Source organism: Lampetra planeri, chromosome 72, assembly GCF_965212315.1.
Source record: "Lampetra planeri chromosome 72, kcLamPlan1.2.h2, whole genome shotgun sequence".
In the NCBI taxonomy this organism is placed as follows: domain Eukaryota; kingdom Metazoa; phylum Chordata; class Hyperoartia; order Petromyzontiformes; family Petromyzontidae; genus Lampetra; species Lampetra planeri.
The window spans coordinates 3,058,009-3,081,247 of record NC_136177.1 but is presented as its reverse complement, the minus strand read 5'-3'; the positions used below and the strand labels follow the sequence as shown (position 1 = coordinate 3,081,247).

General features: G+C 48.8%; 2 protein-coding genes across 2 annotated transcripts; one reads left to right on the top strand and one right to left on the bottom strand.

The window, feature by feature from the left end:
* Positions 1–5,506: 5,506 nt before the first annotated feature.
* On the bottom strand, positions 5,507–14,652 carry LOC144737612 (zona pellucida sperm-binding protein 4-like). The gene is given in 15 exon segments (XM_078620376.1): positions 5,507–5,842; positions 6,099–6,192; positions 6,338–6,446; positions 6,448–6,471; positions 6,936–7,113; positions 8,052–8,173; positions 8,560–8,657; positions 9,403–9,581; positions 9,775–9,854; positions 9,856–9,907; positions 10,510–10,624; positions 12,037–12,158; positions 13,180–13,224; positions 14,106–14,179; positions 14,582–14,652. Coding segments are annotated over 15 exon segments (1,605 nt in total). The 5' UTR covers positions 14,635–14,652; the 3' UTR covers positions 5,507–5,582.
* Positions 14,653–14,888: 236 nt separating this feature from the next.
* Positions 14,889–20,164, top strand: LOC144737635 (zona pellucida sperm-binding protein 3-like). Its single transcript, XM_078620402.1, has 10 exons — positions 14,889–15,037; positions 15,524–15,735; positions 16,163–16,275; positions 16,847–16,950; positions 17,772–17,949; positions 18,336–18,471; positions 18,569–18,663; positions 19,197–19,291; positions 19,700–19,828; positions 19,987–20,164. Exons 1-10 carry the CDS (start codon positions 14,983–14,985, stop codon positions 20,115–20,117), a joined length of 1,248 nt encoding a protein of 415 aa, XP_078476528.1. The 5' UTR covers positions 14,889–14,982; the 3' UTR covers positions 20,118–20,164.
* The last annotated feature ends 3,075 nt before the right edge of the window (positions 20,165–23,239 follow it).

Below are 23,239 nucleotides of genomic sequence, written 5' to 3'. Positions count from 1 at the left end.
CCTGCTCCTCAGGTTATCTGCCGTCAATGTCATTTTTGCTTCCCCCCCCACCCTCTTTATCCTTGGCTATACCCCCCTCCCTCCCTCATTTATATAACCCCCTGTTACTAGCAGCTCTTTTGCCTACTTTAGCAACTGTTTTTTTTCTGTGGTTGTCCCACCTGATGACGGACGCTTGTGTTGCGTCCGAAACGTCGATGTTTATTTATTTATTTAGCTATTTCTTTGTGCATATTTTTATTTGCTTATTTGTTTGTTTGTTCCTACGTGACTTTACCAAAAGAACCAAAGAGTATGGATCCTTGCAGTCACGAAAACTTCAAATCTAGAATTATCTCTTCCACTCACTCCGGGTCATTAGCCGTTACCACCGGAGCATCCCATTCAGTGTCGAAAACTCAAGGAAATCCAAGACTTGTTTACCCCTTAACGATGCTTCATGGAACGTCCGCACCCTCCTGGACTCTGACGATAAGCAAACTACAGACCGCACAGAAGGACAGTCATCGTGGCCCATTAATTCAGAGAATACAACATCAACATTGTAGCGATAAGTGAAATCCTCTTACATGGAGACGACTCTCTCACAGAGGCAGAAGTTTGTGAGGGCTACGCCTTCTCTGGAAGGGTGATCCAGAAGATGCTCACCACCTCCAAGGTGTGGGTTTTGCTGTGCAAAGCTCAATCATTTAATGCGTCGCTGAATTCCCTATTGGTATTATTGAGCTTCTGATGATGTGGCGCATTCCCTTGGCCGGGGGGCACTCTGCCAAACTCATCAGTCCTCATGGGCCTATGCTGGATGCAGACAATGATGCCAAGGAGGCTTTCAATAAAGCTCTCGTCACTGCCATTAAAAACACACTGCGCACCGACAAGCTACTCCTCATGGGATACTTTAATGCCAGGGTGGGCTCGGAACACCAGATGTGTGACCGTGTACTAGGCCGACATGTGCCGGGTGAGCATAATAGCAACGGGCTGCGGCGACTCTCCCTATGCTCCAAAGAACATCTTGTTCCGGTTTAAGCACAAACACAATAACTTATGGCAACACTCCCGCTCTAAACACTGGCACCTGCTAGATTACATCATCATCCGTCAGTGCGACCACAAGGAGGTGCTAGTAACCCGATCCATGAGTGGAGTGGAATATTGGACTGATCACCATATGATCAGAGCCTAGTTCCACGTTGAGATCCGTCCACGCCATCCAAGGAAGGCCCAAAATAAGAGACGGAACGGCAATGCTCTCAAACATCCAGTTGTCACAAAAAAACTGGACCACCAGCTGGACCTGTCTACAGACCAAATGCCTAGTCCACAAAGCCGTCCTTTCCGACCGAGACTCTGCCACTCTCCAATGCTCCCTCTCCAAGGCCAAAGCAGAGTCCCAGTGTGCTCTCCATGCCATGGAGGACACCTGGTGGGTCCAAACACGCAGATGAGATCCAAAGCCGCCTGGCAGACACAAACAACACCCAAGAGTTTTATGATGCCGTCAAAGCCCTCTATGGCCACCAAAACAAGCCATCACCCCGGTCAGGTCTTCTTATGGCAACACGCTTTTCAAGGACCACCAAAAGATCTTGGAGAGATGGGCAGAGCACTTTTTTAATATCCTCAACCACATCAACCCCACAGACCCGCTCATCCTCGAGACACTGTCTGATATCCTGCCCATTCATGAACTCGACACTCCACCACCATTTTCTGAGGTCGACCAGGCAGTCAAAGGCCTGAAAAACAATGAAAGTGCTGGACCCAACGGCCTCCAAGCTGAGATGCTGAAGCAAGGGAGATACCTCCTCCTTCACTGCTTGCAACTTCTCATCAAGTCCATCTAGCTGTCCATAACCATCCCACAGGAATGGAAGGACGCGAATATTGTAGTTAGCTATACAAAAAGAAGGGTGACGAAGAGGCTTGCGGCAACGCACAAAAACCAGACCCCAACAGTCCTTTGAACTGCAATATGCAGACGACTGTGCACTCATGGTTCATACCCCAGAATCCATGCAGCACGCCCTCAACCGGGTCTCCTCCTAGCGCTCTGTCGGCCTCCAAATCAATACTTAGAAGACAGAAATAATTGCCCAACTCTCATCCACATGCACCTCACTCCCTATCTTCATTATCGGTGGTATTCACCTCAAAATGGTTACCCCATTTCACCTATCTCGGTTCTGCTCTCTCCCCTACGTGCTCTCTTGACGATGAAATTGACACTCGCGTCAACAGAGCCTCCTTCCTTTGGATGCCTCCAGGCCAGGGTCTTCAAAAACTGTAAGCTCAAGACCCACACCAAGGTGGGAGTTTGCAATGCCGTTTTTGATTCCACCCTGCTTCATGGCTCAGACAATTGGACCTCATACAGGTGGCAAATTAAGATCCTGGAAGCCTTCCACATCAGATGCCTCCAGCGCATCCTAGGGATAACCTGAGAGGACAAAGTTCTACATACTGAGATCCTCACCAACACAAAGTCGTCCTGCATTGAGGTAAGCATGGCCACATGGACACCTCCACTGGCTTGGCCATGTGGTCCGCATGACTGATCACCTGCTCCCCCGTCGAGTTCTCTAACGCCAACTCAGCGCAGCTAAACGCTCCACTAGAGGACAGAAAAAGTGCTTCGAGGACCACAGCAAGGACCTGCTGAAGCACTGTAACATCAATTCCTTCAGCCTGGAACCCCTGGCGCTGGACAGGTCCAGCTGGTGGTCCACTTGTGCCAGAGCAATCAGCACCTGGAAGACGCCATCTCACAGTGGAGATGCGAGAGATGCACCCAAAGACACTCCCAGACACCAACGCACAGCTGGGATAACGACATCCGAGACCCAACACACGTGTCCTATCTGCAGCAGAGTGTGCGGCTGCCGCATTGGCATCCACAGCCAGATGAAGTTGCACTAACGCCAAAAGTGCTAGCCCACCCACAAGAGGAGCAATCGTCATCATCTTTTCTCGATAGACACCCAAGAGAGAGATCTAGTAACTATAGTAGTATTTTTCGATACTCTTCGGTTCTTTCGGTAAAGTCACATAGGTATAAAAATACAAATAAATAAATTAAATCACGACATTTCGATTGCAACACAAGCAATCATCATCAGGTGTTAAAACCACAGCAAGAACATGTTTTGCTGAAGTGGGAGAGAGATACCGTGGTAAGAGGTTAAAAAGGTAAGAGAGGGGGGAGGGGGGTAGGGGAGCGTTGTGTGGACGCTAGGAGAGGGAGACGTGAAGCGAGGACGGGGGGAAGTGGGCGGAGCTGGGAGTGGGATGCTGAGAGTGCTCGTGATACACCAGGGGAAGACGCTACTACAAAGCAGCAACAGTACCAATAAAGGCAACAACTCCCTTGCAGTAGCAATGCCAAACGCTAGGGAAGCGATTAACTCAGCAAAATAGACTATTGGCCGGTAAATATGGTGCTGTGGTTTTCCCACCTGATGATTTGCTTGTGTTGCGATCGAATCGTCCTGATTTAATTTATTTATTTGTATTTTTATACCTACGTGACTTTACCAAAAGAACCAAAGTGTCTGGATCCCTGCAGTCATGAAAACTTAAAATCTAGTATTTTTCGACTGCACATTTCAAAGGGGAGGGAGGGGGAATAGGACATCAGTGGGGGCGACAGGCGAGGCACAAAGCACCAAAAAGTCTTCCAAACGAGCTACAAAGTGTTTTCTTAGCCCGTGCTGCAGACGTAATTGTGCAGTCTGGCTTGTCTCCATGCACGCTGTCCAGGATTATCCTCAGCGTGTGCTCTTGCAACAGTAACGGTGCAGTCTCCGGCTTGTCTTGATACAGGCTGCTCTGCAGTTTTCTCAGCCCGTGCTGCCAAACTGTCTTCATTGATTAGTTGCTATTGAGAGCCGCAGCTCCTCCGTTTGTTTTGCACGCCACAATGCTGCTACACTTTGTTTTATCATAGTATTTTTTCTCGTTAACAAAATGGCCACCAAGGCTTTGCGCCAGAGAACCTCCCGTCAAAACTAAGCAACCGTTTGCATTGCTCGAGGCAACCACGGATGTGCAGATGCGTGTCGTGGCTCGGTAATCATTAAAATCAGCATACATTGTAGTTTTATTCACTTTCTATTGGACCAAGGATACAAACAAATAGCGAATGTTCTTTCTGGGACTGAGTTTGTTGGCTTTGTGTACCTTGTTGAAATGTAAACAAGTTTGTTTCAAGTGTTATAAGGCAATGACGTTAAGGCAGAGGGAGTGCGCATATATGGGTGCTTTAGACATTAATACAGGTAGGAACAGTCCCACACTGCCCACCAGGGATTGTCTGTCTGTCTTGCATAACCACGCCCTCGATTTGTATTTCATAGAGCGCTTCGGTTGGGCTCAGCACCACGTGACACGCCGCCCCACGTAGCTTGCGCCGCGTGACACGGATCGCACGAATGCGTTATGCAACCAAGTTCCGACCTGCCCACTCCGAAGGAACTTGTTATTACAAATGTTATCAGTTCAGGACAAAGTAACTTTATACTATGATATTTCAGGCGATAGGTCACGTAGATGTTTCGTGTGCGATTTTTACTTTGACAGGTAGGACTTAAAAAGGAACATTCAAATCACCCAAAAAAATATAGTACCGTTTCATGCGTCATGTCAGTTATGCAGAATTAAGCAAGTTCAGGAGAAATGGTCTTTACAGGTTGTCCGTCCTTACAGTGCGAGTACGTTGGGGAGAAACGCCAAGGTAGAAGGGAGGCGATGTTCAGGGAGGGGGTCAAGGATTTCCAGGCCGTGTTAGACGCAAACGGTCTTCCTAACAGCAGAGTTTTCAGGTAGATGGTTTAAACACAGGTACCAGAGTTCAGGTAGTTGTAGACAGGGGACTCCGGGCTATCAGCATGTGTGGTGGTCATGCCCAAGGAGGTAAACGTTGAGGAACCGAGTAGAGGCAGAGTTTCTCCAGCATTCAGCACAATGCAGCTAGAGACGGACGCGTCGTCACTGCATCAGAACCCAGGGGTCTGAAGCACCAAGCCACTCGAGCACAAGGCCACAAAGAATGTCTAGTCAAGCCTCCATAGCGTTGTGGGGTGGGTGTCTTTTCCAGGGGAAGAGCACTTTCGGCAATGTCGACAGATGCTCTAAGGCTACAACCTAGAAAGTCAACCCAACCTTTACTTATAAAGCTGGTTAGAGTTGGCAGTATTCGGTTTCTCCCCCTTTACCCCACATTCTTGATGTACCTTTGAAATCGTTTGTTAGTGCGATACAAAGTCCCTGGAACATAATGTCCACATTTGCGTGTTTTAGGGGGAAAGGATTCATTAAGTAAAATAAATCTGGGATTTAGATTCTTTAAAGCATGGCAAAGTGCTCTTGTTTGAAGTCAATGGCCTAAACCTTAGTACAAGTTGCTGCTTTTGAGGGACTTGCCTTGGGGAAGAAACGTGACCAAATGCAGGACTAATACCGTCTACATATTGCACACATTCATCGTAAAAGGTCAGAACAGTAGTAGCGAATTTCAGCATTTTATTGTTTTGACCACAATGGTCTGCAAAAGATATGCAAGTTCCAGCAATTACAAGTAGTCATCAATAGCTACTTCCGCCGAGCGCCACAGCCCGGCTCCTGCGCCTCCTGACGGCAATGGCAGCAGACAGGAGCGCAATGACGCCTGTGGCAATGACGAGGAGAATGGACAGGGTCCCAGCCGAGGCCCACGACGAAGAGGGAGCCTCCAGCCACAGCAGAGCAGCGTCGTTAACAGGTGCTTCTTCAAAGAGCACGGGGCCCTGCAGCGACACCACGTGCTTTCCTACCACGCTGGAAGCGTCAGAGATGGCGTTGCGCTCTGGAACAAAAGAAATCGGTTGATGACCACTGGCCCATACAAAAGGACATCATATGCTGCAGGTCAAGTTCGCCAGAAAATCAAACGAGTAGGTCATCATGGCATGCCACGGCGTGTTAAAAACAAGTCTGCAAAGTCACAGCAAATGTGCTCTAAATAGAAACGATAACATAGCAACATTACCACCAACATGAAAAGCCCTTTGTCATCTGGGTAAACAAGCGCAAGATATTCAAGAGGTCGCGGTGGTGCTCACGGTAGCGCCTGGTCTGTCCACACTGCCGATTGCACTCGGTGAGGAAGTTGGGGCTGGAGCTGTCGCACACCACGATAGAGCAGTGCAGGTAAACCTGTGGCAGACAGAATGCATCGTTCCAGCAAGTAAAGTATTCCATGTTATACGTAGTCTTTTGTGTCCTCTCCAGTTGGACACAGTACACGTCATCACTCCATGGTGACCTGGTTTTTAATGGATGGAAAGAATCGGGCACTAACGAGGTCACGGGTGGTGCTGCGGTCAGAGTTCATGAAGGCGAAGGCCTGGAGTGCCAGACGCTTGTTGTGAGAAGGCAGTGGCAGGTCGGCAACACCAGGGAAGAACACTGCAACAAGGAGACTGCACGGGGCAGCTGCACAGGAAAAAGTGCCGTTTACCCTCAATTCAAAGCAAGTGTCATGCATCGGATTGAATGCAGGTATCTGTATTTGCAATCTGCACGCAAGGATGAAGGCCAGCTATACAGTCAAGACAGCCCAAATTCCAATAGAAAGTGCATCTGTGCAATGCAACCATCACTGCATGTAGTCGGGCCTTGTACAAACCACCAGCTCTGGGAGGCAGAGGGTGGCTGTGTTAACATCCAGAACATCAACCCAAGGAGCGTTGTGGCCATCGATATTTTGGACGGCACTGCAATCTTGCTTAAGCGATGCCAGTACATGAACTGTTGTCATTGAAGGCGACTTAATTAGCACAACTCTGCTTACGTGGGGAAACAAAAAAGACAACCAATGCCTCGAACCAGGTTGCCTCTGCAGGCCCTGCTGTGGCAGTGAGAAAGGGTTTAGAGAGCACTACCCCGCCCAGCCTCACCCATCCACCACAAGCTTCCACTGCGTGGGGTCGGTGGCATCTGCCGTGGGCGTGGCCCAGCAGTCCTTCAGGAAGAGCACCAGCGTGGGGTCAGAGCGGTGCAGCAGTGACGCCTGCACGTAGAGCGGCGTTCCCAGCGGGTACTGCCAGGGCTGGTACGGCGTGGTGTAGGAGTTGTCTGGTAGCGTGCAGACATGGTTAACAAGGCACGTGGATTAGTGGTGTAAAGGTCCTGTTTAGAGCACATTGGACAAGGCACAACACAAAGCCTCTAAAACGTGCGCATTACTTTTGAATTGAACTAGGGGACATAGAAACCGTGGTTGATAGTTAATTTGTATTTTCATAATAAAGGCTGTCACCCTCACCTCCGCATGTTTGGCTACATAGTGTATACAACGGCATTTCTAAATGTCTGTAGATGCTGTAAAGGGCACGGTTTCACACGGAGGGGTGGGAATCAGGTGCTAATACAGTTGGCCAATCTATTGACAATCATTCGTTCAAGCAAAGGTGACATGGACAAATGAGGCTAAGAAAGCTAGTCCAATTTTCCTTTAAACAATGACCTCAAGTAGACCGTTTTGGTTGATGGGTTGTGCAAAAAGACACATTTTGTAGATCCATAGGAATTAAGGGCTTTGTTATCCCTTTCAATGGTGGCCCCACATTAACATGGTTTCAGCTGGTAGATTGAAAACTTCACCAGAAAATAGCATTTGAAGTTACACGTCGTACCATGGAGAATGTGCAAGTCGTTCTAGTTCACTTATGGCTAATTATAAACTCTGTTGGCAGGTTCACAATACTCTGGCAGCACAGCCTAGCACGTCGTCCGTTTGTTGGAGGGGTCAGCAGTTAAAGTCCAGCAGCCATGGCGAGGCATCCAAAAATTAAATGCAGCCAGCAATCAGGTGAAAATTAAACCAGGGTTGAGCTCTTAGCTCAGCACTGAAAAAAATAAGCATGACTTACAGCTGGCTTCGAGCCAGAGCTAATGTTGAATACAGACCCAAGTCTTCCCTGGGTAGAGCGGCATCACAACCTGTGTTCCCCTAAAAAGGTTGGATTTGTCCGCTCAGAGCTGTAAAGGGTGTGGGAGAGGGCAGCACTCACCAGTGAAGACCTGGAGCAGCAGGGAGAGGGGCCCAGTGGCCGTGGCTGGAGGTGGAAGAGTGCTCACCTGCACTCCAAGCTGCAGGTCTCCACTTCCAAGTAAGCGGCATTGAAGAACCATCCTGGTAAACAGACACCACCAGCCAAAGGCATGCACAACGCCCTCACGGCAGCAAGAGATTGCAGGAGGGACACAGCGGACCGATAGTGTTTTGCAGACGTACCAGTATAGGGACCACCTTGGTTAATACCGTGTTTACATTAGCCACAAGCTATATTCCTACTACTTCAAGATGTTAAAGATTCCGTGACGAGGAAAGGCGCCCTTGTGCGTTCAATGTCCCAATTTAATAAATAAATAGTTGAATAAGGAAGCTGATTTGTCACGGTTCTGCAAATATTTATGGTCGCAGGGACAGTGGACATTTATGGGGGTGGGTCTCCTCTGCAAGACTCATGCTTGACCCTGATGAGCATAGCACTTGCAGAGGGGTGTGGCAGTGCTTACTTGTATGTGGACGACTTGGTGATGGCGACGCTTCCATCAATGCAGAGCTCCCGCTCGGAGACCAACATCAACTCGTACACGAGCTCCTGCCCACTCCACTGGACACAAACGATAATGCCATTGAGCGATCAAGTAGAAGAATGATAAGTGGTACTGGCCAGGAGTCCAAATTAGTGTAGTAGGTTCAAATTAGGTGCACACACACGCAACTTGGATGCAACACTATTTATTAAACGGTAAATATTATAACACTCTACATAAGGTGGTGACCACCTTCCTCAACTCACTAACACTCTGGAACACGACACAGACTGGACCAGGCAGGCAACGGCCTGCCTGGCCCAGGACGACGACTCGGGACTTGACGACCGAAGATGTCTTCACCTTGGAGTACAGTACAACAGCAGCCTCGCTCTGCGTTCACACCACGCTTATATTTGGTTTGGCGTGGCTGGCTCCGCCCCGGCGTGGCTGGCTCTCTTCAGGCCACGCCTCACTTCCCCCACCTCTGGGAGGGTCCGGATCCCTCCACCACGTGACCCCCCAGGCACCCCCTTGGGGCCCCCAGCCTTCGTACGGGCCGACACAGTAGTGACCTTTCTCTGTCACTACATTAGCAACAAATTATATATTAGGAGCCACCCAAATTCTGCTTTAGCACTCGATTCATTTGACATTCAATCATAAAGTGACCTTGCTGTTCGTTATCAACTCGTGCACGATTGTGCTCTGCACATCAAAGGAGTTGTGCATCGTGAAGGGTCCCGATGCAGCACTTCAACAAGGTCAAACAACAACCATCAGGATGGGGGCACGGCAAAGCAGAGTCCAGGAGCCCAGTACCTGCACAGTGGCACCACACGCTGCCATGGGTACGTCAAAGACTGCAAGGTCTGCAGACACCAGCACGGGGCTGCACTGCGCACTGCTACTGCCAGTCAGGTGCACGGTGCTCAGGTCCAGCGGCGGAGACGTTAGGTTCCGAGACACGGGCACCACAAAGCGCCCATCTGTGGTGCACACTGGGTGGAGCATGGCGGGGAGGGTAATGGAGATTTTGGTGAATCACGAAAGATGCCCCATGTAGCCCGGGGTGATGGAACAAGTTCAAGGAACCAGCACAGCAGGATGCTACCGTGCCAACACAGAACCTCACAGCAAGAGCCTAGTTTAGGTAGTGAATTATGGAACCTCTGTTTTGAGTCGGCTACGTACCAGCTTCATTGTAGAAGCAGCGGCGTAGAGTGGGGTCGTAGCAGCAGCCACTCCGTGCACAGACGTCCGTGCTCGGGACACTGCACAGAGTTGCATGGGAAGTTCCTGCTCTGACCAGAGCACGTGGCGATCTCTAACAGCAGCAGGAGCACAACAGGTCATCGTATAAAACCCCACACGTACTTAAAATAAAACGGCATCGTTTAAGCCACGTGTCAAGTATGTGAATGAGTGTTACTTGGCACATGACCAAATCACTCGGGCAATGCACGCAATCTCAGAAGCGGAGCAGGGTTGAGTGTATAGCAAAGATGGGCAAACACCGTGCTCACTGGCTGTAAAAGGCTATGGCAGTGCAGCACAAATTGTTGCATTGCAGGTTAGTGCCACTCAACCTCGGCCAACAAGGAGCAGCGTTGTTATTCATGGTAAAACTAACCCTCAAGACCCAGGGCAGCACCAACCAGCAGTGCATTAGGATAAGGAGTTTATATGGTGCAATTATTGCAATCAGCCATTGGGGGAAATTGCATTGAAAAATTATTCAAAAGCAGCAAGTTTGTCCAGTAAAAGCCAAGGGCATGAAACGCATCATCATTGCAAAAGCACCAGGAGAGATGATCTGGGTCGATACAAAAAGGCAGTCGTTGACCCAGCAGACCCATTCTAGAGCACCAAGTCATAGGTAGTGCAGTCTGTGGGTCCGATTAGCAGCATCAAGTCAAAGGTACTCACCGCCAGCTCTCGCCGATCTTAGGTTCTCAGGGCAGTCGATGGTGAAAGCCCAGACGAGTCCATTCAGCCCCTGCCGCATCTCCTGCAGCTCCACCTGGATCTTCCTCCTGCCGTCCTGGTGAAATCAGCAGCCCTCAACATCGGACTCGGGGCCAGTTCTCCAGGAAGGCTTAAACAAATCAGTAGATTGTGCATTCGACATTGATGGGCGAGGCCAGGCTAATGACAAGTAAAACTGTCAATAGGAAATCCGCCACCACCTGCCACCCAAATTAAGACAGGCAGACCAGACCGCACGTGGGGGTTGCTTTCCTGGGTCCGAAATCACTTTCCCAGGTTAACCCTTGTTATTGTACAAACGGATGCTGCGCTTATCTACGCGTGTTTAATACATTCTCCATATCCACCTTGCCACAAATACTCCATTATTCTTCCCACAAATTCACCCGGGAATCACGATCCCTGGGCAATTAGCCCATTGGGTGGCAAATACACATTTATTATTGGTTTCACGTCTATGTCTTGTGCAAGTAACCCCAAGTAGCACACATCTTTCTGGCACAAGCTCGTATGTTGGTTTGGTCTGACAACGTTACATTTCATTGTTGTAGATCATACATGGTCAAGTAAGCCCCGTACGCAATATTTGTCAGCTTGGATAGGGACCTTCTGTAGCAATACAGAGCCGTTAATTCTATACCAAGCATCAAACTGCTCCGATTCCCATCTTTGCATTGAATAGTACTGCGAAAGCTGCATCCATTGGCAGACGTGAATTACATCAACTGAAAGCTTGTTTTGCCGTGTATTTTGTGTGATGTAAACACCAGTTAACCGTTCACACATTGCCTCTATTAAGGTGACCACTTGGGTGACATGGACGTCTAGATGGCATATCCTTTACCGTTAAGCACCGGAAGAGAACATTTATGCTAGAGATAAGACGGAGACTAAAGACAAAAAAGCAATGCAATGAGGCAAGGCCATGGGGCAAGAAAGGATACTTAGGATTGGTTTAAAGAGTAATGTAGCGACATGGCATACTACAATGAACAAGAGCACAAATGGCAAGTGCAAACCAAGGTAAATCTGATAAAAAGACAAAGATGGCATGATCTTGATAAGATATATGGAATGAGCATTGTATAGATTGTCCAGGGATACCAGTCAAGCGAAAGAGCTGCTGTATAATCTAGAAACAAAGTCGCTACCACCGAGAGATGATCAAAATAATAATACATTGTAGGAATAAATTTAAAAGGCAATGCAAACCAACTGAAAACAAATTCCAGAGTGGACGGCATTACAAAAAAAAATCTTTGAACTTTAAAAATAAATGCACGAGCTAAGCAAACGTGGAGGGGAAAATACCAGAGTAGACAAAATCAAATTCGATTCTGGCCAGACAATATCGGTGGGCACGTGATGGCCGATCGGTTATGGATTGCGAAACAATTTCGCTACTACCACAGCAGTCCCAGCAAATAATAGGATCGACGCAAGTCACAACGGTCTCTTCGTGTTCACCTCCACGCGCACGTGGCAGGCATCACCAGCAGCGGTGAAGTGGAGCGCAGCACCGTCCCTCGCGATGGAGAAGCCGCAGTCCCCGTGCACAGACTCCACATCCACGGCCTCATTCCGCACCGCTGGAGACATCAAAAACAAAATTAGAGAAACCTGCATTTGGATGGATTGCGCACCAAAAGTTCACGTGGGTAGCGTGACTGCAAGGAGAACAAAGTATGTCGTCAGTGAACGCGAATAGGAATTCTCCACGGTTCCAGGAACGTCTCCAGGACACAGGGAACTCAATACACTGCTGGAGTTACGCTACTCCCAAACCTGCACAACGACCTCGTCTAATAGCTGAGTGTCAGTTTTATCGACAAGAGCACCCAAGTCGACAACGGAGGATTCCGGTGCGAAATGCAGACGATGCAAGTAGAGAACCAGAGTCTGACCGGAGTCACCAGGTTCAGTTTATAACAGAAGGTATCACCTTGCATGACATGTTCCAATGAAAGGAAGGGAGAGCCCATTGCCTATGCAAGCAAAAAGGAGGCATTGATAAATAAGGGATTCAACCGTTTAGTAAACACGCACCATTAGAACCTCGTTTGCCAGTAGCAAAATATGATAACTGGCTCAAAGGAAAGCCGTCTCGGGTGTGGACCAATCAATTTCAAGGACAGTGCATACATTATCAGAGTTATGTTTTTGTTTGCATTCAGACTGCAGGTATTGTGGTCAATGCGAACATTACTCCTTGTAAAAAAAGGTGTCAGTTTTGTTGCCAGATAAAAGGGTAAAAAACCATTTGTCATAAACACACGCATTTATCCTATGGAAAAATAAGGGTTGATTGTCGTCTGCTGTATTAGACTAGTTGAAATGAACCCAATATTCTTAAATTTCCCATCGTTCATAAGAACTACATTTCACAACGCAGAGTGAACCAAAAAAAACCTAAAAAGCGACACCGAATAGGAAAACTGCAGAGGTCATAACGCATCAAAAACGAAGCAGTTGGGACAAACAAGTGGCCAGAGAATCTCAGCCCTGAATCAAGTTGCTAGGATCCTTGAGAAGCGTCATATAGTCAATCATACAATGGATCAAGACGATTAATTATGTCATCACGATTGAAGTGAAAGCTGGTGGACTCACTCCGTACAAAGACACGGTAGTCGCTGTGAGAGGAGCTGTTCCATCCTACAGAAAAACCAAGGGTGGAGGAGAGGCATTGCGTCAGCAGACCTGGGGGAGGCAGGTCAGAAATTGAGACGTCAACATCAACTGCACCTTATGGAGCAATTAAAAACACAGCCCGTGGCGGTTGCTGGGTGGGCGCACATCAGTCCCTTCCCTTTTCTGTGCACACAAGTCTGTAAGGTGTTGTTATTTGGCGCAAATTCAAAAGGTACGAGCACGACTCGACAGTATGAACCTCACACCAGGGATTGTCGGCCTGCAGCTTCGAAGCCGCCGGTTGAAACATGATATTTTGCATTAGATTCTTGAAATTGTAGTGGAAAGTTGCCAAGGTAGAGCCTGATAAAAGCAAATTATCAACGCGAGTGTACAGTTCGTTGTTACTACAATGGAAAGGAACAAGGCCATGATGATTTTGCCACGCGAGTTTTACTTATAGTCCTGCGCAGTCAAATGTTGTACAATTTACTATTTTAAGCAAAGTTGCAAGGGCCGTGCCAATCAGTCACCAGCCATATTTTTGAAAAAGTTATCGTAAAAAAGGAACGTGCAAGGGAGAGTTAATGTCCCCGAACGCCCCCTTTTCCATGCGCCGGAGGATTATTAATTATCCACGTGCCGGCCTATGCCCAACGGCAGCCATCACGTCGCGTTACGTGACCGCTCCAACGGCAGGCGCACAACAATTCACCCCCCCCCCATCTCGTCCAGGCAGCGCTCTGGTTGGCAACTCGTGTCGCCGGTAACGCTTTTCCAGTTCACCGAGAGACGCCGCCATTACAGTCTTGTGCATGGCGGTGTCCAGACACACGATAGCGGTATTGAGAGAATGCGCGATGTGGTTGTCATGTGGCGACAGCAGCAGCAGCAGCGCCCCCTACCACTCGGCTCCCCCAGCATCCGCGGTCCCAGCGACTGTCGAAGCCTCGCGTGGACGGAGCCCAGGCAGAGGAAGCTGCGGGGAGCACGAGACACGTGACCGCCAAGACGAGAGAACGCAGGGGGAGGAGAGAGAGGCAAACACCGCACCCCCCCCGCCCCCCCCCCCACAAAAAAATAAGTGGCCCTGTAGCGATTTTAGGAAGGGCCGATTCAAGGCCAGCACGGTGCACGAAGGAGTTGGTGTAAACAGCGCCACGCAAAGCCACCTTTGGAACCGCACCACCCACAATGGGGCAAGAGAGACATTTCAGGACCGCATTTCCACATTTTTATCTCAATGCATTTCTCCATGCAGGTCAGTTACCCAAAGCGATATGGAAACGCCCTCTCTTACAAACGTACATAATACTTCATTATCCAGAGCTGTTGATGAACATCCCCGAACACCACTCAGCACGCCCCTCCGCCTCCTCACCTGGTCAGGAGCAGGAGGAGAACTCGCATAGCCGCCATCGTAAAACAAATCATCGGCTGCGTCGCTTCCCTTAGGCCATGGATCCCTTTTATATGGAGAGCCCTCAGCGATCCCGATCCAGATTGGATCAGATCCACCCACGCATTGTCTAATCAGCAAGATTTTATCAAAGCAGATCGAGTCACTCATTGTTTCATCAGTAGAGGTTTGCTCGATCTCGGCGCACGTGCATGGATAGGGGCTGCACCGCAAATCACGCGGCACGTACGCAGGAGGAGTTAATTGGCTCATTACTGAAACTGAATGAGGCCGCGCGCAGATAAAAGCCCCGAGTGGGGACAGTAGCTGCGTTGGCTCTGCTGGTGCCGTGCTAAGTCTCGGGTTTTTTTGTTTTCCTTGCGATGGAGACCACGAGGGCTTTGTTTTCGGTCTTGGGGTTGTTATGTCTTGCCTCTGGTGAGTGGAGTTTGGTCGAAAGATTATTTTACAAGCGTGTTTATTCGTCGTGTAATGTAACTGCCGTGTTTACTAATGTTAACACCATAATATACACGTACTAACGATGGGCTTGGTAGTGTGGCGTGGTGGTTAATTCACTGTTCTATATACCTGAACACGAATTTGCGTCCTGGAAATGTTAACATTGGCGAGATGTGTCTAGACCTGGGGCTTTGCCCCAATTCAGCCCGTACTGATCTGTATGGTCAAACTGACGTCCGCAATGTGCGAGACTTGATCCAGTAGTGGATTGCCAAAACGTATTCCTCACCTGTCGTGACGCGTGTATACATTTATTGAGGTGCTACTGGGGAATTAGAACGCTTGTATTAGCAGCTCCGTGTGGATGATTGACTCGAGGCTCTGGGACTTTCTACGTCTTCACTGACCACCTGTGTCACTGTTTGGGTAACACTCGCGTCTCGTCCCGTGCGGCACCGCCAGCTGCAGTGGCCACCTCCGCCACGGTGAGTGTGGTGTGTGACGAGGCGACGCTCACGCTGACCGTGAGCAGGGACCTGTTCGGCACGGGTCACCTGGCCCAGGCGAGTGACCTGTCCCTGGGAGTACCAGCCTGCCCCGTCACTGGGAGCGACGCCCTTGCTGGGACGGTGACCTTCCTCTACGCACTGGAAAGCTGTGGCAGCAGCCTCCAGGTAACTGGCTGCTAATGCTGCTGTAACATAATCTGCGCAATCCAACTGCTTTGTTTTGCCGAGTATAGATGCAGAATAATTATAGTTCCGCATTCGAGTCGAGCCGGACTTCTTAAATAACAGCGGGGTGTATCGCTTTGAAAACCCCTTGGTATTTGTAGATCGGTCATTGCATTATTATGTTAAGGTCCGTTCTGGTTGACCAGTCGTACATTAGAGCGTTTTTATTCTTCCATAATACATTGGGAATCTGCATTTACCATGGTTTGTGTAGGTGTTTTTTATGGGTAACGTGAGCTAGGTGAATTATTTAAACCAAGGAACAGCTGCATTGGGTCTTTCACCAAGGTGTTTGAGCTTTTATTTGTATTATTATTCTGCTAGTATTGCAATAAGCAATAAACCACACGTTTTTCTCCCTTCTTAGATGAATGCAGAGCTGCTGTCTTACGAGAACTACCTCTACTACCGCCCCACGTCCAACACGGGCATTATCCGCACAAACTACGTCGCCGTGCCGGTCGTTTGCCGCTATCCCAGGCGAGTTCACCAGCAGTCTCTTGTTGACATTTTCTTAATTTAGAAGTCCAGCTAAACTGTTTACAATTCTACCACTGTCTTTAACAATTACGTGCCGTTGCGTGTGCTTTAGCTTTGCGAAGCCTGGATTGCAATAAAGCCAATGTCAGCGAGTTAATCCACTGATGGAAAGTCTACCTGTGCTGTCTGTCGTGGTGGTTTTTAGTGGCAACTTTACTGATGGGTTCACATCAAACGCCTGTCATGGCCTGCCTCAAACATACAGCCTTGCAAGTGTCCACGCCTGAAGTGGTGCATGCATTGCATACTGCTTGAACCACGATTCCCTTAATTATATTCCATTCCCCCAAGTCGTCTACTTACTCTTATTTGGTCCTCGTCGGATAAAAGTCTTGCAAGTTGCGATGTTAAATATACTATGAAAATATGGTTCTGTATCTCTTCGCTTGTCTATTCGTTGTAAGATGTTAGCGACATTGCAATAATAATCTGGTCACAAATTGGTGCAGTTGAGCATCACCCACCTCTGCTCTTTGTAGAGAATGTGTGCCTGATCTCTTCCTGACTGCAGGAAGGGGAACGTGTCCAGCGATGCCATCAAACCCACATGGATCCCCTTCAGCAGCGCCAAGGTTATGCAACAGCAGCTGAGCTTCACGCTGAGGCTCATGACCGGTCAGTGGTGATGTGAGGACGTTGATTGCCTATTATGCACATGGCTACTACCAGGATGGCAATTTAGACTATAAACCCTTCAAGATGTGTGTTTGGTATTGAAGAATAGGCCAGATATATGCCTGAGGTCCCTAAACTTTATCTGAGGTTTAAGAATAGGTTTACCCCTTTTTTTTCTGGCACCAAAACTGTGCTGTTTAGATGTTAAAACACCAAACTGAGACCTTTTTTACAAGGAATCGTGTCTACATTAACCACTAATTGTGGTCAGAATGCAAACAAAACAACTGATAATATATGCATTGTCTTTGAAACTTATTGGTCCACACCAGACGGCTTTCTGTCGAGACGAAAGACTCTGCCAGAAAGAAAGCTGTCTCTGGTTTCCACCAAATGAGTTTCACTTGATGCAGCTAATCTGGCTGTGACGGTCCCACCTGATGACGGAGACTTGTGTTGCCTCCGAAACGTCGTGAATTTTATTTTTATTTTTGTTTTGTTTTATTTTACTTTCATTACTTTTAATGTTTTACCTACGTGACTTTACCGAAAAAACCTGAGAATATGATGCATATGGTTAATGCAGACATGATTCCTTTGTAAAACGTTTCAATTTGCTGTTTTAACATCTTAATACCTGTTGCCAGAAAAAAGGGAAACCTATTCTCATTTTGGTACTGGCAAAGGAGGTCCCATGATTTATCTTGGTTTCTTCCACAATCAGTGGCGTGAGCAAGCACTTTCCTGGCTGCGCTTTAAGTCTGCACTCGGCCTTGGCAATTGTGTTTTGAAGATGTCTAATTGTGTTTTTTTTCATGAAGACGACTGGAGTGTGGCGCGACCTTCCACCGTATACCAGCTGGGCCAGACTCTGCATGTCGAGGCGAGCGTGCAGACACTGAACCACGTTCCACTCAGGATCTTCGTGGTCAGCTGCTTTGCAACCCCGGTTCCGGACAGGAACTCTCCCGTCAGCTACCAAATAATTTCTAACGCTGGGTGAGATGTCGCTCTTTCCTAATCCCACCTAATGAATGTTTATGCTCCTTGTCTTAAAGGTGACATTCCACTGCTTGAGCATATAACAGAGCCTGACCTTGGAATGCTGATAAATCTTGCTCTGATGGTTAAGCCTGACCAGGTGTATGGTTAATGATTTTTATCATGTGGTGTCTGTCGGTACATTACTAATGAGAGATGTGGTCAATGTGCGTCATTGGGGACTGATTTGGTTTGCGAGTGGGAGGGGCCCCTTAAGAGGTGGGCTTGGCGCACCCTCTGCCGTATTATACAGTGGAAGAGGAGTACTACGTCTCCTAGCGCTGGCTTTCTGCTGGCCTGCCCTATGTAAAGTCACGTGTCGTACATCTACGGTGCCTGTGCAGGTGTCTGGTGGATGGCAAAGTTTCGTATGATGCTCACCTTACTTCTGGCTTCCTGCTCCGGCAAAGTGACAACGTCCTTCGCTTCTTCATAGATTCCTTCCGCTTTCTTGCGACGTTGACCAACAATGGCGATCAGGTGATCTACTGTCATGCAGGCTTCTACAGAAACCACCTTTTAGCAACGTGGTAGGCAGTGTGGTTGAGTAATAACCATCTTCCTCTTCTCGGTCCAGGTTTTCGTCTTCTGCCAGCTGAAGGTTGCAGATGTTGCTACATCTCCAACGGCTGTCAATAAAGCTTGCACCTACAGCCCCTCGGCTGCATACAGGTTGGTCTGCTTCCTTGCATTGCCCAGCAATTTGTTTTTTAGTGTCTTCCATCCAATAGCTCAATCCATGCCTTGCATGTGGGCTACATATTATTGCATGCCTGTGTGCTTAACTAATATCCCTGAGACCTGACTTTGGTTTCTTGCTGCAACTAGTATTAAAACATTTCCTGTGCAGTCCCACGGGTCTTCTCTTGTTTAGATGTATTCAGGTGATTTATTGGTCATAGCCTGCACTTGCCTTGAGTTTAGCAACTAGTGTAGCAGCCTGCAAACGACGTCTGTCATTCGTTTGAGCTCCTTTTGAAAAATCTCAGCCTCATAGCCAGAGTTCAAATATCACTCGTGGCTAATGTCGGGAGTATCAACCGAGCCTCGCCTTCGTAGATTTTTTTTTTTTTTTTTCCTCAAGCTGATCACCACTGTACGTTGCTTGCCCTGAACGGGTGCTCAATCGGCACTTTGCTCAAATGTGAACGGATACGAGTAAGCATTGCCTGTGTAACTACAGACGGCGTTTGTGTACAATGCAGGTGGGTCTCTGCTGATGGCTCGGACTCGGTGTGCAGCTGCTGCGAGTCCACGTGCCCCAGTGGAAGAAGGCGCAGGGATGTGGCAGCAGTGACTGGTGAGTACAACCGTCGTATTCAGCCATTTAGTCTTGTACAGAGAACCTTGAATATCAAGGGAGTTACGTTCTTGGAAAGTGTCAGAAAAGCCAAACTGCGACATTCACTATGGTAAGCCTTGCCTAAATAATGGTGTTGGTATGTGGCAATCAGGAATGGAGGCATCGCGATTGAAATAAGTAATGTGCCAAGTAAACTAAATAGAACTAATTTCGATTTAAAGCTTTTGTGACTGCAGGGATTCATATTCTTGGTTTATTCCGTAAAATCACGTAGAAGGGAAATAAAAAAAATTACACACTAAAATTCTCATAGCTTTTGGATTGCAACACAAGCAATCATCATCAGTTGTGTATGGGCTGAAGCCTGGGCCTTCGCCACATTACTAATGTGGTCCTCTCACTCAGGACCGTCGTATGCGGTGGAAGATGTGATGCTGGGCCCCATCGTGATTGCCAAGCCCTTCTCAGATGGTGCCGAGCCAAGCAGCCCTGCAAAACAGCAGCAGCCACGGGTTTCTACATCTGCATCCAAAGGTAAAGCTACCAAATTCTTTCATGGCACGCCTTTCACACCTTGACCAAATACTTGGATAGGTCAAATGCCCCCACAACCTCCAGCATGTGGAAAAAAACCCTAGCTTTACGGCACCGCAGTTAACCACCAGCCCTTTCTCTCAATTGTTGTTTTACAGGTGCTGCTCCCGTCCTTGGTCTGGGAGTGGCTGCGCTGGTGATGGCTGTCGCAGCAAGCGCCACGGTGGCTTTGTTTGTTTCGAAGAGGCGTCACACGACTCCTTCAAAGGGATTGGAAACGAGCTTCTGATCTTCTGTTGCTTTGCTTAAGTTGTGATAAATAAAACTGATGCATTACTTCTTGTCTTGTGGGGTCTTTGCTTGGCGTTTCGAGCACTTTGTGTAACTACACCATAGCCCAGTTCATGAGGGGGTGAGCATGGAAACAATTGTGGTCTCCAATTCATGCGTGCCAGGACTAGTAGGATGTACCTAATAATAATGGAAAATGTTTTTTTTTTTAAGCCTTCCCAATTGTCCAAACTGGCAGTCATTGTTGTCCATGTACAACGGAGCAGTTGAACAATTTCAAGTAAACAAATCCATTCCTATGTCACTTTAATCTTCCATAAAATGGCCCCAGAAGTTTTTAACCGTGGCAGTAATTGGGCATTGGTACATTACAAAGACGGATAATGTACAACAACCGTGCAAAAAATAGGAGCATTTACTACTGTACTTAAACTGGTTGGAGTTTTACATGTGGAAATTTGTTTCCAGAGTGCCCCCACAGCCTTAAATCAAAATATTACCGGTAGGAACAACAGTTCCACACTGCCCACCAGGGATTGGTGATCTGTCTTGCATAGCCACGCTCTCGATTTGTATTTCGTAGAGTGCTACGAAATACTTGGCACCACGTGACGCGCCGCCCAACGCAGCTTGCGCCGCGTGACACGGATCGCACGAATGCTCTGTCCAACCAAACTCTTACCTGCACACTCCGAAGGAACGTGTTTAGTCATCCTCGGGATGTGAGCTCAGAATCTCTGTCCATTGGATGCATGTCAAAGTTACAACCAACAATACAAGCTATGGGAGTGCATAGTATCTTGAAGGTACATAAATTACACTATACAAAGTATATACGTTCAAATAGCATGAATACACCAAATCCCATGCTTGTGCAAATTGGCCCCAGACCAGAGTTTTGTGGTGGTGCTTGTGTGGTTGTGCAAGGTGGAGTTGAACTGGGGGTGCGGGCTAAAGTAGTGCAGCGTTTGTGGTACCTAGCTTTACAACCGTTGCATTGGATAGACTTTGCATTGACGTTCTTGCCACAGCTGCCACAGAGGAAAAACGGGCCTGGATTCAATTCAAAGTACCCAGCAATTCTCAAAAGCCGCTCCAGTATGCTGGGAGGCCTGGCTGGCTGGTGAAAAAACAGGAAAGTGCGAGGGGTGACGTTGCCATTTGCAAGTGCTTTCATAGTACTTGGTCTCTCCACTTTGAACAAGCGGTAACACTGGAGAGGCTGCATGTGCAAGGAGTTATTTTCAAAAGTGGGGCGCGTGATCCTTCCAGTTGACGAATGTAGTCTTTCGTGCTATGATGTGAAAGTCAGGAGCAGGGAATGTTGAGGTCTCGTTACCGTGCCACGTTTATACCCCCAAAGAGTCTCCTACGGACGAGGAGATGTTTGCCACATAGATCATTAACAAAAAGCTTGTCATCTCATGGAGTTTTGCAAAATCTAGGCAGAGCCAGAAGACCTGGGGATATGTTTGTACCGTGACCAGGGCACCTTGGGCAGGCTGGTGAGACCTCCATGAATAATTTTTTCCTCATTCGTCAGGTATGCTCGTGTGTGAATTTAAACTTAATGAGTCTTAAGTGAGAGAGCTCTTGGGGCTCGCCAGATCTGTCCATATCTCTGCGGTATAATCTCATGGGGCACAAACATGTCTATTCAACCCTTTGGTGCTTAAAACCAGTCAATGGTTGGATAAACTAAAGCCCCAAGCTTCTTAACGAGGGATGTATTTATGGCATCTCTAATCTGAAAGTCTCTGAAATTGAGAGTGGGGATATTATATCATCCGCAAGCTTTTGAAAGACATCACCCTCCCGTTTGCATGTGTAGTGACACAAGAAGGGAGGGGCTGCTGGGGGCTCTGGGACCCTGGGCGGGCCAGGTGCTTAAGCCTCTTGGCACCAGGCGTTGGGTTCCCAGGCGCTTAAGCCTCTTGGCGCCGCCAACGGGGGGGGGGGGGGCTGTGTGTCCTCTGTGGGATGTCTGGTGGCGCACACGGCCCCACCCCTCGTTGGACTAGGCATAAAAGGGGAGCTCCCTGGACAATCAGGGCCAGTCGTAGCTCAAGACCCAAGACACAAGACCAGCCATCTGAGGACCCTGGGATGTTGTGAGAGCCAGTGGTGGGACTCTGGATCTCCCGACTCTACGACCTTGTGAGGGCGAGTTCCAGAGCGTAGCCAGAGTAGAGTATCTAGGCTGTGTACCTAGGCTGTGTACCTAGGCTGTAACAGAGTATCAGGACTGTCAGGACTGTTGGAGAGTTGGAGTGTTGGATTGTAATAAAGAAGTTGCCTCTACAAGTGTCTCCGGAACCCGTTACATTTGGCGTCAGAAGTGGCAATGGAGACAAGAAGTAAGCCACGTACCTTCAGTCCTGACGGCGATGTCGAGGAGCAAGCGGCGACGGGGCAGCCAACTCGGGCCGACAACGACGCTGAGCAGCCGTCCACCACACCTGCCGATCCTCCTCCAGCGTCGGGAGCAGCAATGGAGGAAACGTTGCTTCGCCTCACTGAGCTGCTCCACGCCACTGTCTCCATCCTGGACGATATGCGTCGCTCACAGGCGGAGACAGGAGGGAGAGAGGTGGCGCAGCGGCCGCGCCATTCCGCCGGCTCCAACACAAGTATGGCAGCTGTTCCCGCCGCAAATACATCCGGGTGTGTCGTCACTTCTGCCGGGGGAGCAATGACCGCTGGGAGCGACGTCACTTCCGGGCCCAGCGTGGGCCAACCAAACGACGCCGCGTCATCAGCGCTGCATCCCTCACCGCCGGGTGACAGCTGTTTGCAACCAAACAACGCCGCGTCATCAGCGCTGCGTCCCTCACCGCCGGGTGACAGCTGTCTGCAACCTAGCAACGCCGCGTCATCAGCGCCGTGTCCCTCACCGCCGGGTGACAGCTATCTGCAACCTAGCAACGCCGCGTCATCAGCGCTGTGTCCCTCACCGCCGAGTGACAGCGCTGCGAACGCGAAGCCAGCTTCAGCCGGGTTGCCAGGCAACGAGCGCGGGGCTCACGTCCAGCAACGCCTGCCGGACCTCAAGGTATTTTCTTCAGAGGGAAGTGAGTGGGCAGCGTTCGAACGCCGGTTCGTCTCTCCTATAGAGACGTC

Bases quoted from the DNA above. Each gene is read 5' to 3' on its own strand.
- LOC144737635 (XM_078620402.1), top strand. From the start codon at position 14,983: ATGGAGACCACGAGGGCTTTGTTTTCGGTCTTGGGGTTGTTATGTCTT. The intron at 16,951-17,771 runs GTCAGTGGTGAT...TTTTTCATGAAG, and splicing joins CACGCTGAGGCTCATGACCG to ACGACTGGAGTGTGGCGCGA. The intron at 18,472-18,568 runs GTGATCTACTGT...TTCTCGGTCCAG, and splicing joins TGACCAACAATGGCGATCAG to GTTTTCGTCTTCTGCCAGCT.